General features: G+C 46.6%; 1 protein-coding gene and 1 long non-coding RNA gene across 2 annotated transcripts; both read left to right on the top strand.

Annotated features, from left to right (window-relative positions):
• Nucleotides 1-2,264: 2,264 nt before the first annotated feature.
• Nucleotides 2,265-3,841, top strand: LOC306918190. Its single transcript, XR_013789296.1, has 3 exons — nucleotides 2,265-2,486; nucleotides 2,576-2,646; nucleotides 2,737-3,841. It is a non-coding gene; the product is annotated as an uncharacterized lncRNA (long non-coding RNA).
• A 7,205-nt stretch (nucleotides 3,842-11,046) lies between these two features.
• Nucleotides 11,047-12,225, top strand: LOC306918201 (acyl-CoA:lysophosphatidylglycerol acyltransferase 1-like; the record flags this gene model as incomplete). The annotated part of the gene is made up of 1 exon (XM_079531079.1): nucleotides 11,047-12,225. One exon carries the CDS (start codon nucleotides 11,047-11,049, stop codon nucleotides 12,223-12,225), a length of 1,179 nt encoding a protein of 392 aa, XP_079387205.1.
• Nucleotides 12,226-13,014: the final 789 nt, after the last annotated feature.

A 13,014-nucleotide genomic window follows, 5' to 3' on the forward strand; every position in this document is an offset into this window, starting at 1 on the left:
ACTATGTGATTTAGTCAGGCATTGCCATTAGGGAGCAGAATAATCTCCAGGCATCACAAGGCAGCCCTGTGTTCGGTGTGTGTTAATGCTTAAATGTGAATATGCGACACTACACACACTATACACAAAGTGATCAAAACGGCAAATGAAACGTATAAAACAAAAGATGGGTTTAGCGTGTTGCGCAAGATATGTGAAATAACAAACTTAAGTGATCATCATCATCATCAGAACTAATAAAACAAATGTAATACTATGCATTATCACTAAAATACAAACCAACTCTAAAGTGATCAAAACAGCGAATGAAACATATAAAACAACATGCGAAATGGCAAAATGAACCTTAAAATGATCCTTGAACTAATAAAAAACAATGCATTGTCACAGGGTTAGGGTTAAGGTTAGGGTTAGGGTTAAAGGCAAACTGACTGACAAACTACAAATGACTGACTACAAATACTGATTTCCCGTAGGTACAGTAGAAGCTGTTCTACCAAGGGCTGGCCTAGGGGCCAACATGCATGTGTAAGTACCAGGACAATATTAACAGATTTGGGGAGTGGAAAAAAAGATTTAGAGCTATTAAAATACCTACTGTAATGAAGACAACTAGCCTTCTACCATTTTAGCTACATTTTAATGTGGGGAGCCACTGGGTGGGATAGGAACAATTAAGAACAGGGGTCATTTATGAAACAATTCAAAGCAAACATGTATGTTGGAACAGGATTATAGGCTGATGTGTTTTGGTGTGGATTTCTCCTGACTACAGAAACGATCCTTCAATCCTCAAGTCAAACGAGAGACCGTGGCATCACTAGGGACCCATGCATAGTAAGCAGGAACTGGGGATGGCAATGAAGGACCGGAAAGTCTGGTGTGGCATTGTGAAATCCATGATCTTGGCAGCGGTCGAAAAATGATGATGACTAACAATTATTTCAACCCATAGGTGGCCCTTTTTTTGCTAGCCTTACTCACAAGTGTTTCTTTCTTAGGTGAGTTTATATGTTAATTACAGGGCTCTAGTCAATGGGTAAAATACCGACTGCAGTTTATTAGTTTACTATTTTATTGCCATTTTCTTTGCTATCCAGGCAAAAATTGAAGACGTCAAGCAGCAAAAACAACCCATTGCAGAATCCTTGACAACCCAATCCTTGCCAACCGGATAACTCCACTCGGATAACTAGCCAAATGTGGCTCAAGTCAGAGGACACCCTGTCGGAGCTGATGTTTCACCTGGAATCCTATTATGAAGTAAGTTCTGTTTTCTGCCTCTTCCTCTGTCACTCCAGCCACCTGCATGTCTTCTCTCACTGTATCCATAAACTTCCTCCTCTTCTTCACTTGCCCCATTTTTATCAGCCAACCCGGGCGACTGTGGCTCAGGAGGTAGAGCAGGTCGTCCAATGATCCGTGGGTCGGCGGTTCGAATCCCGGCTCCTCCTGTCTACATGTCAAAGTGTCCTTGGGCAATACACTGAACCCCAAATTGATCCCGATGTGCTGGTTGGTACCTTGCATGGCTTCCGTCGCCATCTATGTATGTGTGTGTGAATGTAAAGCACCTTGGATAAAGGTGCTATATAAATGCACCATTTACCATTTATCCCTAATTAATTAAATCATCAAATTAATATATTATTGGTGATCCATAATGATTGTAAATATGGTCAGTGTTATTTGCTACACTCTGATGTTGCAGTTCATAAGTCTCTGAATAAGAGATTTAAATGCCTATCATGTTAAGTGTGTTTCTTGTTCTCCATGTATTCTCATCAAACAGCGCACACAATGAGAGTGGTCCAGCCACCATTCCAAAACTTGCTGAGAAATTAACCCTTGAGTAAACCATATTAAATGGACAGATGTGGAAGTGGGCCCCCCTCTGATACAGCAGAGAGACTGCACTTCCTCTTTGATGCAAGTATCCCTATCGTTACTCTCATGACCATGTCTTTGGGGTAACAATGAACCCACTAACCACATGGTTAAAAAAACACAAATTAAAAAAAAACTTTTGGGCAAGACTGAACCTGGTTACAACAGACCTGAGTGATTGTTCATAATACAATATCAATTACATGTATAAAATAAATGACAAACTGATAAACTTGTATCCTATTTACTTGCCCCTTCTATGTTTTACAGTAATGACATTACGCTAAATGACATTAGCCTGACTAAAGGAGAGGAAGTAAAATGTGGACACCATCTCAATGTCTCACTAATCTGGAATAAATTAAGTACATTTATTCCCATTATAAAATCTAGTGATTCTCTTATCAAATAAATCCATGGCCCAGTCATAACCTACATAGTTTCTGCTCTGATCCCATAATGCAGTCAACAGAAAGATGAGAAGCAGTACCTGGTAAAATAACTTCCTGGGTTCATCTACTACAATACCTCCTGTGACCATGGTGCAGGAGCAAAGCTTCTGGAGGAGCCTGCTGTCCAGAAACTCGGGGACATCACAGGTAACACTATTCATAATCTTAATTTAATAAAGGATTGAATAGCTTCCATATTCAGTTTATTGCCATTATATTTTCTTTTTGCTTTATAGATTTTGTGAAGTGTTGAATCGGCTTACTCGGTTGCGCTTTATTGGATTTCCTAATCATCAAAGTTGCAAAGGTATCTGTCACAAATTCATGTACTATTGTGATTATAAAAGGCAGTTCATTATTACTTGACTATTTTATTGCCATTTGCTTTGTTATCCAGGCAAATACTGAAGACATCAAACGGCAGAAAAAACCCCATGCTGAGGACCCAGTAATAATTTCCAATGACCCAGTGCAAAAGAGCCACATATGTGAGAACCGCCCTGCTCCTAACAGCTGGAGTAGCAGGCCTCTACTTTCCTGTTCCTGCCCTTTGAACCTGTGGCCACATCAAACGGTCACCGAGAGATAGATACCTGCAGCCAATTATCCTTGGACTGATTGTGCTTAGTTGGACTGGCTAGACACCCTGGTGCTTGCACATATTGGAAAGATGCATTCTTTTCAAAACCCCTGTTTTGTCAACAATGGAACTATGCCCCTGGAAATGTTACATATTTGCATAGCATGCTGCCAAATTCTATAATGACACCAGTCAACAGGATCCAGAACTGACTGAATACGCATATGCCAAAGACACTACTTTTGCTTTACAGATGGATAACGGGAGTATTACCAGACTGGTATTGATTTTACTTGCATGGATAGTTGGGATGATACCTCACCTTTATTTTTTTTTGTATATTTTATTATTATTTATTTTCTTCTCTATCTACTCTCTTTCTTTTACGTATGCAATCTCTGGCCTTGTGTGTTCGCCCAAATTTGGTTGGATTGGTTGGGAGGGGGACTCGGTTGCAATTTTCCTAATGAAATTGATATCACATAAACAAATTATGAAATGATAAAGACAATATTATGTGATAATAACTAGGTTTTTCGGCACCGACTGAGTTTGCATAAGTTTTCCACATTGTATCAATGATGTTCTTTCAGAACAAAAGAGGGCACTGTTATGAATCATGCCATGTACACATACAGCTAAGTAAGTCTGTGTACTGAAATTGAGATGCAGTGTACTTGATATGTGACAATACAGCTTGCATTGTGCTTGATGGCTATATGTTTCACTGTCTACATTGTACTTTCTAGAGATGTGCAGCATCTGGTAGATGGTCAGCCTCATATGCTGACAGTAAGATCAGCCTTGTACATTGTGAGATCACCCTTGCACATCATCATGCCACATTCCTATGTCAAATATCTTCATATCTTGCATTTCTACAATCCAGCACTATAAATATTCCCTGTCTGTCTAATAAACTTTATGAACTTATAGTGGCACTGCCTCAGTGTCTCATTATTTGTTTGCACCAGGCCCATCTCTGTACCAACAACTTGTGATCATCAGTTTTACTTAGATTTTTGTCAATATATTTAGCCTTAGTTTTATGCTTAGGTTTTTTTGAGTGGTGCAAACCACTCCAACAACTGGCTTTGTACCCATGTTTGTTCGTACCAAAAAAAAATCACACCCGTGTCAACTGAGTGGTGTAAGGTCTTATATAGACTGATCAGCTGTGGTCTGACGTAATGAAATCACACCCATGTGAACTGGGTGACCATGGCAACCATGCTAATTTTTGAGTGGTGTAAACCACTCCTTGAGTGGTGTAAACCACTCCTACAACTGGCTTTGTTTCTGCAGAAAAAAATGAGCATGGTTGCTATGTTCACCCTGTTCACCTGTTCATTTAATATGTATACACTACTGGTCCTAATTTAATTTTTAATTGATTGAAATATTTATTAACAGTTTGCAGAATTACAGTACATTTCAAGCACAAACTCAATGTAGTCACTGATTGTCTCTGTGTAGCTCAGTCACACACACACACACACACACACACACACACACCAAAGTTTGAGTACTTATGCTGAACTAACACTGAATGATTTTCCTGTTAACAATGGAGTATCTGATTGTCTCCGTGTAGCTCAGTCAGTCGAGCTCCCGCCTTCGGTCCACAAGGTTGTGAGTTCAAATCCCGGTACCGACAGCTCGGCTCGTCAGTCTCATTTGTGCGTGTTGTTCTTATTGCGCATTGTTCTTCTTCTATCTTGGTCCCGCTTTATCGCTGCTTGCAGCTATATTTTTTCTTCTTCTTCTTCTTCTTCTTCTTCTTCTCCTTCTTCTCCTTCCGCCAAAAATAGCTGTTCTGACTGAATGGTGCAGTCGGTTTTCGCGAAACGCTGTAATCTGGTAGAGGGCCATGCCAAACGGTGAATATGCGAAGCCCAAGACGATTGGCCAAATGGTGGCGCTATAGCGCTCAATTTAAAATGCTAACTTTGAACGTGCATAGCTCATGAACCGTTTGACCGTTGGCAATGACACTTTGATACCCATATGCGTCTCCTCGTGCTGAACAACTTTCGTGTTCTGACTTTTGACCTCTGACCTTTAGATCACCCGCCATTTTGAATTATATGATCAGTACTTTATTTTATTCTCCTTCTGCCAAAAATAGCTGTTCTGACTGAACCGTGCAGTCGGTTTGCGCAAAACTTGTCAACATGATAGAGGACCATGCCAAACGGTGACTATGTGAAGCCCATCATGATTGGCCAAATGGTGGCGCTATAGCACTCAATTGATGCAAAACTTGCAAAACTTGCAAACTTTGAACGTGCATATCTCATGAACCGTTTGACCGTTGGCAATGACACTTTGATACACATATGTGTCTCCTCATGCCGAACGACTTCCGAGTTCTGACTTTTGACCTCTGACCTTTAGATCACCCGCCATTTTGAATTATTTGAAAAACAGTTCAAATGTAACTCCTCCCAGAATCTTTGCTCAAAATGCACGAAAACTTCTACACGTGAACTTTGGACCTATACGGACAAATAATCGTAACACATTTTTTCTAAGTGAAAAGATTACGTTTTTATGAGCCAATGAAAATTGCTGTTTTGTGAAAATTATTCTTCTGCCTCTAATACACACACATGCTTATGTCACTTTACTATGTGAATCCCATCATGATTGGCCAAATGGTGGCGCTATAACACTCAATTGATGCAAAACTTGCAAACTTGCAAACTTTGAACGTGCATATCTCATGAACCGTTTGACCGTTGGCAATGACACTTTGATACACATATGTGTCTCCTCATGCCGAACAACTTTCGTGTTCTGACTTTTGACCTCTGACCTTTAGATCACCCGCCATTTTGAATTATATGAAAAACAGTTAAAATGTAACGTCTCCCAGAATCTTTGCTCAAAATGCACGAAAACTTCTACACGTGAACTTTGGACATATACGGACAAATAATCGTAGCACATTTTTTCTAAGTGAAAAAATGAAGTTTTTATGAGCCAATGAAAATTGCGCGCGCACGCACACACACACACACACTAAAGTTTGAGTACTTATGCTGAACAAACACTGAATGATTTTCCTGTTAACAATGGAGTAACTGATTGTCTCCATGTAGCTCAGTCAGTCGAGCTCTTGCCCTTGGACCGCAAGGTTGTGTGTTCAAATCCAGCTACTGACAACTCAGCTTGTCAGTCTTATTTGTACATATTGTTGTGGGCTATATCAGTGAGATCAATAACTTTAAAGACTGGTGTGATAATTGCCACCTTATGTTAAACACCACAAAAACTAAAGAGATGATCTTCAATCCAAATCCATGGTTATGAACGAATGTCTGCCTAACACACACACGCACGCACGCACGCACGCACGCACGCACGCACGCACGCACACACACACACACACACAAAGACAAGTTTGCACGCACGCACGCACGCACGCACGCGCACACACACACACAAAGAGAAGTTTGTACGCACGCACGCACGCACGCACGCAGGCACGCAGGCAGGCAGGCAGGCAGGCAGGCAGGCAGGCAGGCAGGCAGGCAGGCAGGCACGCACACACACACACACACTTTAACTGTGCGTGAAAACACACTTTAGTAATGGATAAAGACATGCCCAAAATGAGGACACACCTTCTTGTTACCAAATCAGTAAATGGTTTTACAGTTTACAATGTATTCACTGATTGTCTCTGTGTAGGTCAGTCAGTAGAGCTCCCGCCTTCGGTCCACAAGGTTGTGAGTTCAAATCCCGGTACCGACAACTCGGCTCGTCAGTCTCATTTGTGCGTGTTGTTCTTGTTGCGCATTGTTCTTCTTCTATCTTGGTCCCGCTTTATCGCTGCTTGCAGCTATATTTCTTCTTCTTCTTCTTCTCCTTCTCCTTCTTCTTCTTCTTCTTCCGCCAAAAATAGCTGTTCTGACTGAATGTGGCAGTCGGTTTTCGCGAAACGCGGTAATCTGGTAGAGGGCCATGCCAAACGGTGAATATGCGAAGCCCAAGACGATTGGCCAAATGGTGGCGCTATAGCGCTCAATTGAAAATGCTAACTTTGAACGTGCATAGCTCATGAACCGTTTGACCGTTGGCAATGAAACTTTGATACCCATATGCGTCGCCTCATGCTGAACAACTTTCGTGTTCTGACTTTTGACCTCTGACCTTTAGATCACCCGCCATTTTGAATTATATGATCAGTACTTTATTTTATTCTCCTTCTGCCAAAAATAGCTGTTCTGACTGAACCGTGCAGTCGGTTTGCGCAAAACTTGTCAACATGATAGAGGACCATGCCAAACGGTGACTATGTGAAGCCCATCATGATTGGCCAAATGGTGGCGCTATAGCACTCAATTGATGCAAAACTTGCAAAACTTGCAAACTTTGAACGTGCATATCTCATGAACCGTTTGACCGTTGGCAATGACACTTTGATACACATATGTGTCTCCTCATGCCGAACAACTTCCGAGTTCTGACTTTTGACCTCTGACCTTTAGATCACCCGCCATTTTGAATTATTTGAAAAACAGTTCAAATGTAACTCCTCCCAGAATCTTTGCTCAAAATGCACGAAAACTTCTACACGTGAACTTTGGACCGATACGGACAAATAATCGTAGCACATTTTTTCTAAGTGAAAAAATGAAGTTTTTATGAACAAATAAAAATTGCTGTTTTGTGAAAATTATTCTTCTGCCTCTAATACACGCATATGCTTATGTCACTTTACTATGCGAAGCCCATCACGATTGGCCAAATGGTGGCGCTATAGCACTCAATTGATGCAAAACTTGCAAACTTGCAAAATTTGAACGTGCATATCTCATGAACCGTTTGACTGTTGGCAATGACACTTTGATACACATATGTGTCTCCTCATGCCGAACAACTTTCGTGTTCTGACTTTTGACCTCTGACCTTTAGATCACCCGCCATTTTGAATTATATGAAAAACAGTTCAAATGTAACGCCTCCCAGAATCTTTGCTCAAAATGCACGAAAACTTCTACACGTGAACTTTGGACCTATACGGACAAATAATCGTAGCACATTTTTGAAGTGAAAAAATGACGTTTTTATGAGCCAATGAAAATTGCGCGCGCACGCACACAGACACACACACACACACACCAAAGTTTGAGTACTTATGCTGAACTAACACTGAATGATTTTCCTGTTAACAATGGAGTATCTGATCGTCTCCGTGTAGCTCAGTCAGTCGAGCTCTTGCCCTTGGACCGCAAGGTTGTGTGTTCAAATCCAGCTACTGACAACTCAGCTTGTCAGTCTTATTTGTACATATTGTTGAACGCCCTGTGGGCTATATCAGTGAGATCAATAACTTTAAAGACTGGTGTGATAATAGCCACCTTATGTTAAACACCACAAAAACTAAAGAGATGATCTTCAATCCAAATCCATGGTTATGAACGATTGTCTGCCTAACACACACACGCATGCAGCCACGCACGCACGCACGCACGCACGCACGCACGCACGCACGCACGCACGCACGCACGCACGCAGGCAGGCAGGCAGGGGCAGGCAGGCAGGCAGGCAGGCAGGCAGGCAGGCAGGCAGGCAGGCAAGCAGGCAGGCAGGCAGGCAAGCAGGCAGGCAGGCAGGCAGGCAGGCAGGCAGGCAGGCAGGCCGGCACGCACGCACGCACGCACGCACGCACACACATGCAGCCGCGCACGCGCACACGCGCACACACACACGCATGCAGCCACGCATGCCACACGTATGCCACGCATGCCACGCACGCACGCACGCACACACACACACACACTTTAACTGTGCGTGAAAACACACTGTAGTAATGGAAAGACATTCCCAAAATGAGGACACACCTTCTTGTTACCAAATCACTCAATGGTTTTACAGTTTACAATGTAGTCATTGATTGTCTCTGTGTAGCTCAGTCAGTATAGCTCCCGCCTTCGGTCCACAAGGTTGCGAGTTCAAATCCCGTCACCGACAACTCGGCTCGTCAGTCTCATTTGTGCGTGTTGTTCTTATTGCGCATTGTTCTTCTTCTTCTATCTTGGTCCCGCTTTATTGCTGCTTGCAGCTATATTTTATATTGATATTGTTTGCGAGTGTGGACGGGAGCCGGCTTTAGTGGCAGTGCGATGACAATTTTTACGCGGGTGGTGTGGAGTGTGGCCGAGCGGCGCGACATTAGGAGATAGGGAACGAACGACGCGGAGGGTAAGTGTGTGACGTGTTAGTGTGTTGTTGCAGTGTGTGTTGCAGCGTGTTGCAGCGTGTCAGTGACGTAGTAGCTGGTGACTTTCTTTTCGTGGTTCGGGCTTTGGGGACACCTTCTCAAATGTATAATAGATGGTAGAGGGTCATGCCAAATAGCACTGAAAGCAGTCTTACTCCAATTGGTCAAAGGGGGGCGATATGGCAATTTTTTTAAAATGAAATATTTGAACAGTCATAACTCATGCCTCGTTTGGCAAGAATTCATGGCACTTGTTCCACATGTTCCTTGACTCATCGGGAACACACATGTCACTTTGACAAGTAAGCTCCGCCCTCAGATTTTCCACCATTTTGAGCAGTTTGAAGAATGCTTATACCTGATTTTCTGCCTGGTTTTTTGAGCAATTTGCGTGAAACGTTCTACACACAATGTATGGACCATTATCTGAAATTCCAGTTGAAGAGAACTTTGTACGTGAAAACATGAACAGCGAACACACTGTAGTAATGGATGATGACATGCCCAAAACGAGGACACACATGATTGTTATCAAACACACTGAATGATTTTCCTGTTTACATTGTAGTCACTGACTGTCTCTGTGTAGCTCAGTCAGTAGAGCTCTCACCTTTGTCTTAGTCTCATTTGTGCATATTGTTCTTATTGCGTATCTTCTTCTTTCTTGGTCCCACCTTATCGCTGCTTGCAGCTATATTTATTATTATTACTGTACAGGTCGATACAAAATCTACTAAGAGGATAAAACCAGGAAAGGATTTGTTCCTCCATTTTCAATTCATCAGAACGACATCAGAATGTAACGATATAGAAACACCATGATGTGAGTGAGGAGCCCCCACCGGGAGGTTGTACTCTATAGAAACATGATGTGAGTGAGGAGCCCCCACCGGGAGGTTGTACTCTGTAGAAACATGATGTGAGTGAGGAGCCCCCACCGGGAGGACGAATATAAACATGATGTGAGTGAGGAGCCCCCACCGGGAGGACGAATAGAAACATGATGTGAGTGAGGAGCCCCCAGCGGGAGAGCGAATAGAAACATGATGTGAGTGAGGAGCCCCCACCGGGAGGATGTACACTATAGAAACATGATGTGAGTGAGGAGCCCCCACCGGGAGGATGTACACTATAGAAACATGATGTGAGTGAGAAGCCCCCAGCGGGAGGGCGAATAGAAACATGATGTGAGGAGCCCCCACCAGGAGGGCGGATAGAAACATGATGTGAGTGAGGAGCCCCCACCGGGAGGATGTAGAGTATAGAAACATCATGATGTGAGTGAGGAGGACAGGAGAGGTGGAGACAGAGGACAGGAGAGGAGGAGACAGAGGACAGGAGAGGAGGAGACAGAGGACAGGAGTGGAGGAGACAGAGGACAGGAGAGGAGGAGACAGAGGACAGGAGAGGAGGAGACAGAGGACAGGAGAGGAGGAGACAGAGGACAGGAGAGGAGGAGACAGAGGACAGGAGAGGAGGAGACAGAGGACAGGAGTGGAGGAGACAGAGGACAGGAGAGGAGGAGACAGAGGACAGGAGAGGATGAGACAGAGGACAGGAGAGGAGGAGACAGAGGACAGGAGAGGAGGAGACAGAGGACAGGAGAGGAGGAGACAGAGGACCATAAGCTCCTCTACTCGTTTGGTCCGACACTTTGTCCAAATATGGAGACGAGTGACATCACAGCACAGACGTAGTAGTGATGTCATGACCTCCACTGCCTCTGTGAGGCAGAGAGTGAGGTCAGCGTGTGGCGTGGACTCGTCTGGCGGCAGAGCGTTAGATCTACTTATAGATGATCCTCTTCATCAACCACCATCATCATCATCATCAAACCCTCCCAACTAGACGCTTATCAGCAGACCTCTCCCTTCGGGAGAATTTTTTTTAAAAAGATGGCGCCGCGTCTCGGCGGAGCGACCGCTGCCTGCAGGTGGGCGTGGCGCCTGGCGCTCCCCGCGCTGCGCCTGGCGCTCGTGCTGCTCAACAACGTGACGGTCATCCCGTCCTACTGCCTCTGGCTGCTGCTGCTGCAGCCGCTGCGCCTGCTGGGCGGAGCGGGCGGCAGCGCCCTCTACTGGCGAATCGAGGGCCTCATGTACGGCTGGATGCAGGCGGTGATGGCGTCCTGGGGCTGGAGCGCCGGCTACACGGTGGCCGAGTGGGGGGACGACCTCTCGGCCGTCTGCGGAGGGGGAGGGGCCATGGTGCTGGTCAACCACCAGGCCACGGGGGACATCCCGGCGCTGCTGACCGCCCTGCTGGCCAAGGAGGGCGGTGCCGTGGTGCGCCGCGCCACCTGGCTGATGGACGACGTGTTCCGCTACAGCAATTTCGGTGTGGTGTCGGCGCTCCACGGAGACTTCTTCATCCGGCAGGGCCGCGCGCACCGCGGAGCGCAGCTGGCCGCGCTGGCGCGCCACCTGGAGGCGCGGCGGCGGCAGTTCCGCGACGGCCGCCGCGACGACGGGTGGATCGTGCTGTTCCCCGAGGGCGGCTTCCTGCGCAAGCGGCGCTCCGCCAGCCAGCAGTTCGCCCGGAAGAACGCGCTGCCGCACCTCACGCACGTGACGCTGCCGCGGCTGGGCGCCGCGCAGGTCATCCTGAGGACGCTGCGGGCGGGCCAGGACCCCCCCTCCCCCTCCGTGGGGGGGCAGGGCCTCCGCTGGGTGGTAGACGTGACCATGGCGTACCCCGAGGCGCGGCCCATGGACATCCAGACGTGGGTGCTGGGCCAGCGCCCGCCCACGGTCATCCACGTGCACTACCGCACGTTCGCCGCGCACCACGTCCCCCTGGACACGGAGCCGCTGACCGCCTGGCTCTACCAGAGGTTCGTGGAGAAGGACCGCCTCCTGGCGCACTTCTACCGCACGGGGGCGTTCCCCCCCGCCGCGGACAAAGGTCGGGAGGAGACCGTGACCCCGGACGACGGGGGGCCCAGGCCCGTGACCCTGGACAGCGCGTGGCTCCTGGGGGTCCATCTCCTGGCGCTGGCCTCGGGCATCATGTGGTACCAGGTGCTGCGCTACCTGTGTGGCTGCGTGTTCAGAGCAGTGCTCTCGGTCAACTGAGTGGTGCAACCCTCTGTGTGTGTGTGTGGGGGGGGGGGGGGCACAGTGTGAAGCTCAACAGCTCCACTCTTTGTCACCTGTTGGTACCCTAAACAGACGGACAGACAGACATACAGGGCACGGTGGCACAGTTGGTAGTGCTGTCGCCTCACAGCTAGAAGGTCCTGGGTTCGATTCCCGCTCGGGACGCTGTGGATGCTGGCGGCGTGTTTCCTCCTCCGCGTCAGCAGTGCCCATACCCGAGGCGGGGTTGGCGAAAGGGCCTTTCTGTGTGGAGTTTGCATGTTCTCCCCGTGTCCCCTAGGGTAGGTACCCTCACAAAAAACATGCAGCAATCTGGTCTCTATACTGCCTCCCCCTGGCCAGCCGGGGTGCCTGATGGAGGGGAAAGGAACTGGTTGGAATAACGTGTTCCTTCCACGCGCTACGTCCAACCAGGGAAACTCCCCCCTGTCAGGTGTAAAGGAGCGACTTGGACACTCAGGCATGAAGGAAGCATGAGTTCAAGTCCGTTGCTCTCCCCAGGTTGGCGGAGGGTGTGTAGAGCCCATGATCACATTAGATAATTGACACAGGGGTGAAAAATGGGTTACAAAATCGTGGGATGAAAAATATTAAAAAAAACAGACAGACAGACAGACAGACAGACAGACAGACAGACAGACAGACAGACAGACAGACAGACAGACAGACAGACAGACAGACAGACAGACAGACAGACAGACAGACATAGATAGGGACACATATTACTGGTCCTTGGAGTGGCTGCACCACTCAAAACACCCCAGT

This window comes from Electrona antarctica (genome assembly GCF_951216825.1).
Source record: "Electrona antarctica genome assembly, contig: scaffold_148, whole genome shotgun sequence".
NCBI classification, from domain to species: domain Eukaryota; kingdom Metazoa; phylum Chordata; class Actinopteri; order Myctophiformes; family Myctophidae; genus Electrona; species Electrona antarctica.